Below are 3,056 nucleotides of genomic sequence, written 5' to 3'. Positions count from 1 at the left end.
CGGTGCTTCACAATGTACATGGATCACTTGCCCTGTCGTGGCTGCACCAGATGAGAGGGGCCAATGCCGAGCTCCTGAGGTGGAGTCTGTCCTTCCAGGATTATGAGATGGAGGTGGTCCATGTTAAGGGGAGTGCAAATGTTATAGCTGATGCTTTGTCCCAGAGAGGGAGGCCTGAACTTCCCCAGGTCACTGGCTAAAGTGACCCCGCTCAGTTCGGTCTCGAAGGGGGAAGAGATATGATTAAGTAAGGATTTTCCCTTGTTATGTTGTATGTAAGTCTATGTGAGTCTTACTGCTTTGAATGAATGTTGGGTGTGCCTCAGTTTCCCTGTGTATTGCACCAATGTCTAGGTGGTGGGAATAAGGTGGTGTGACTGTTGTGGGGGCTGATCAGCTGGTGACAACTGGTGGTAAAGGTGGGATCTGAACCCATGCCCTGAGTTGTTATGGAGTCACTGGGGCGATGCTCTGGAACTACTCCATATGAAGCCAGTCAGGACTCTGGGGTAGCCTCCTCTCTCTGAGCATACTGTCTCCAGGGCAAGAAGCTTACACAGCTTCAACCTTCCTGGTTCTGATCTCGGAGAATTCAGCATCCCCTTCCACATTGTGCGCTTCCCACAGCGAGTCCGCGCGGGCGGGGCTCCTGGGGAAGCCAGAGGGCCTTGCACCCCAACTCTGCAGTCAGACGTGACTCTCAACCAGCTGGTAAAACAGAAGGTTTATTAATCGACAGGAACACAGTGTAGAACAGAACTTGTTAGCACAGAAATCAGTGACTTTCAGCCAAGTCCATCTTGGGAGGAGGGGAGCCCAGAGCCAGAGCTCTGATCTCCCCCTGCTCCCCAAGCCAGTGGAGACTGACTCACTTCCAGCTGCCTGGCCCTTGCCCTGCCCGTTGCTCCTCCTCTGGCCTTTGTTTTGCTTCCCGGGCCAAGAGTCACCTGGTCGCATCCCCCTCCTGGGTCTCAGGTTATGAAGGGGCGGCCATAGCATCCATGCAGGCAGCTGGAGCAGCCCCCACAAGAGTCATACACCCTTATTCTCACCACCTAGACATTGGTGCAATACACAGGGAAACTGAGGCACACAGCATCCATGAAAACAGTAAGACTCACATAGGCTCACATACAACATAAAAAGGGAAAATCCCCACTTCGTCACATATGTACTTGAGGCAGCTAGCTCATACTGCCGTTTGCCCCTGCCTGTGCTACCATGGCTACAGTGCTATTTTTAGCATGCTAGCTTAAGCAGAGCTAGCACGGATATGCAAGTTGGGAATAGTACCCCCAGCTCCAAGCTCAGAAGGAGCCCTTCTGTTTTCTTCCATGAGATCCTTGCTTTGTTGAGTGCACGGGACAGCTGCACAAGGGGCAGAATTAAGGTTGCATGGGCAACTGTACATGATCTGACATCTCCTTACGTTCAAGTGTTCACCAATGCAACCAATAAACTTTATAGCTATGGCTATGTAGATAACATATCACTCCTCTCCAGCTCCATTTCCCCAACTGTAAAATGAGAATGCTAACCCACAGCAACACTGGAAAGGTTAAATTAATGACTCGCAGGCATTCTGAGACCTTGGGTGGAAGGTGCTTATAGAAATACAAACTGCAAGGAGAGTTGCAACTCTTTCTGCTCCAACACATCTCCCATTCCTCCTCAGCGATGGAGAACCAGACAGAGGTGAGCAATTTCGTCCTTCTCGGCCTGACCAATCTCCAGGGACTGCAGCACTTCCTCTTCCCTCTCTTCCTCCTGCTCTACATGACCAGCCTGCTAGGTAATGGGGCCATCTTGGCTGTGGTGCTGGCTGAGCCCCGGCTCCACACCCCCATGTACTTTTTCCTGGGTAATCTCTCCTGCCTGGATATCTGCTACTCCACAGTCACCATGCCCAAGATGCTGTCTGGTTTCCTGTCAGAGCACCAGACCATCTCCTTTGGCGGCTGCCTGTCCCAGCTCCACTTCTTCCACCTCCTGGGCAGCAGTGAGGCCATACTACTGGCCGTCATGGCCTATGACCGCTACGTGGCCATCTGCAACCCGCTGCGCTACAGGCTGGTCATGAGCCCAAGGGCCTGCCTGCTCCTGGCAGCAGCCACCTGGTCCATCGGTTTCCTGCATGCCCTGATGACCACCGTCTTGGCATCCAGGCTGCCCTTCTGTGGCCACAACCATGTCCCCCACTTCTTCTGTGACATCAAGCCCCTGCTGAACCTGGCCTGCGGTAGCACCCGCCTCAACCTGATCCTTGTCAATGTCGATGCTGCAGTACTCGGTCTGAGTTCCTTCATCCTCACACTCCTCTCCTACATCTACATCATTTCCTTCCTCCTCCTGAAGGTCCAGTCTCGAGAAGGCAGGAGAAAGGCCTTCTCGACCTGCGCCTCCCACCTTACCGTGGTGTCTCTTTTCTATATACCAGTTCTTGGCAACTACATAGCTGCCGCCCCTGGGGTCTCCTCTGAAAGAGACATGATACCCACCCTCATGTACAGCATCGCCACCCCAGTCCTGAACCCCCTGATATACACCCTGAGAAATGAGGAGGTGAAATCTTCCCTGAAGAAATTCCTGAACAGAAAGCCTTGTCCCTGGAAGGACATGCATTACATGAATCCAAAATGCCCACAATTATGTTTAAGGCATTTCAGTCTTTGTAGATCCACAGATTTTTGAAAACATTTTTTGTCCCTCATTTTGTCACTCTGGGTCAGTCTGTCCTCATGGGGTTGACCTTTCTCTATCTGCTCCTTCTCATTGGTTTCATGCCACCACCCTTGGAAAGCCACTGTGAGAGGGAGATGATAGTCATCTTCATGTACAGCATCTTCATCCCAGTGCTGAACCCCTGATCTACGTCCTAAGGAACGAGGAAGTGAAATCCACCTTGAGGGAAGCAGTGAAGATTAACCTCTTCCATGGGCAATAGTGAATCAAGTGGCGAGAATTCTCATAAAGTGAATGTTCTGTCTCTGATGTTGTCATGGGAAGTGGGAAAATAGACAACATAGTGTAAAAATCACAGACTCGATAAAGTCACT

General features: G+C 51.4%; 1 protein-coding gene across 1 annotated transcript; it reads left to right on the top strand.

Annotated features, from left to right (window-relative positions):
- Positions 1 to 1,677: 1,677 nt before the first annotated feature.
- Positions 1,678 to 2,691, top strand: LOC112117362 (olfactory receptor 12D2-like). Its single transcript, XM_026656780.1, has one exon. The coding sequence runs from the start codon at positions 1,678 to 1,680 to the stop codon at positions 2,689 to 2,691; it is 1,014 nt and encodes a 337-aa protein (XP_026512565.1).
- The last annotated feature ends 365 nt before the right edge of the window (positions 2,692 to 3,056 follow it).

Source organism: Terrapene carolina, unplaced genomic scaffold, assembly GCF_002925995.2.
Source record: "Terrapene carolina triunguis isolate 2854851 unplaced genomic scaffold, T_m_triunguis-2.0 Scaffold233, whole genome shotgun sequence".
In the NCBI taxonomy this organism is placed as follows: Eukaryota; Metazoa; Chordata; order Testudines; family Emydidae; genus Terrapene; species Terrapene triunguis.
Note: the sequence above shows the minus strand (reverse complement) of the source record. Positions and strands in the feature narration are given on the sequence as shown.

Excerpts from the sequence above, each read along its gene's own strand:
- LOC112117362 (XM_026656780.1), top strand. The coding sequence starts at position 1,678 with ATGGAGAACCAGACAGAGGTGAGCAATTTCGTCCTTCTCGGCCTGACC.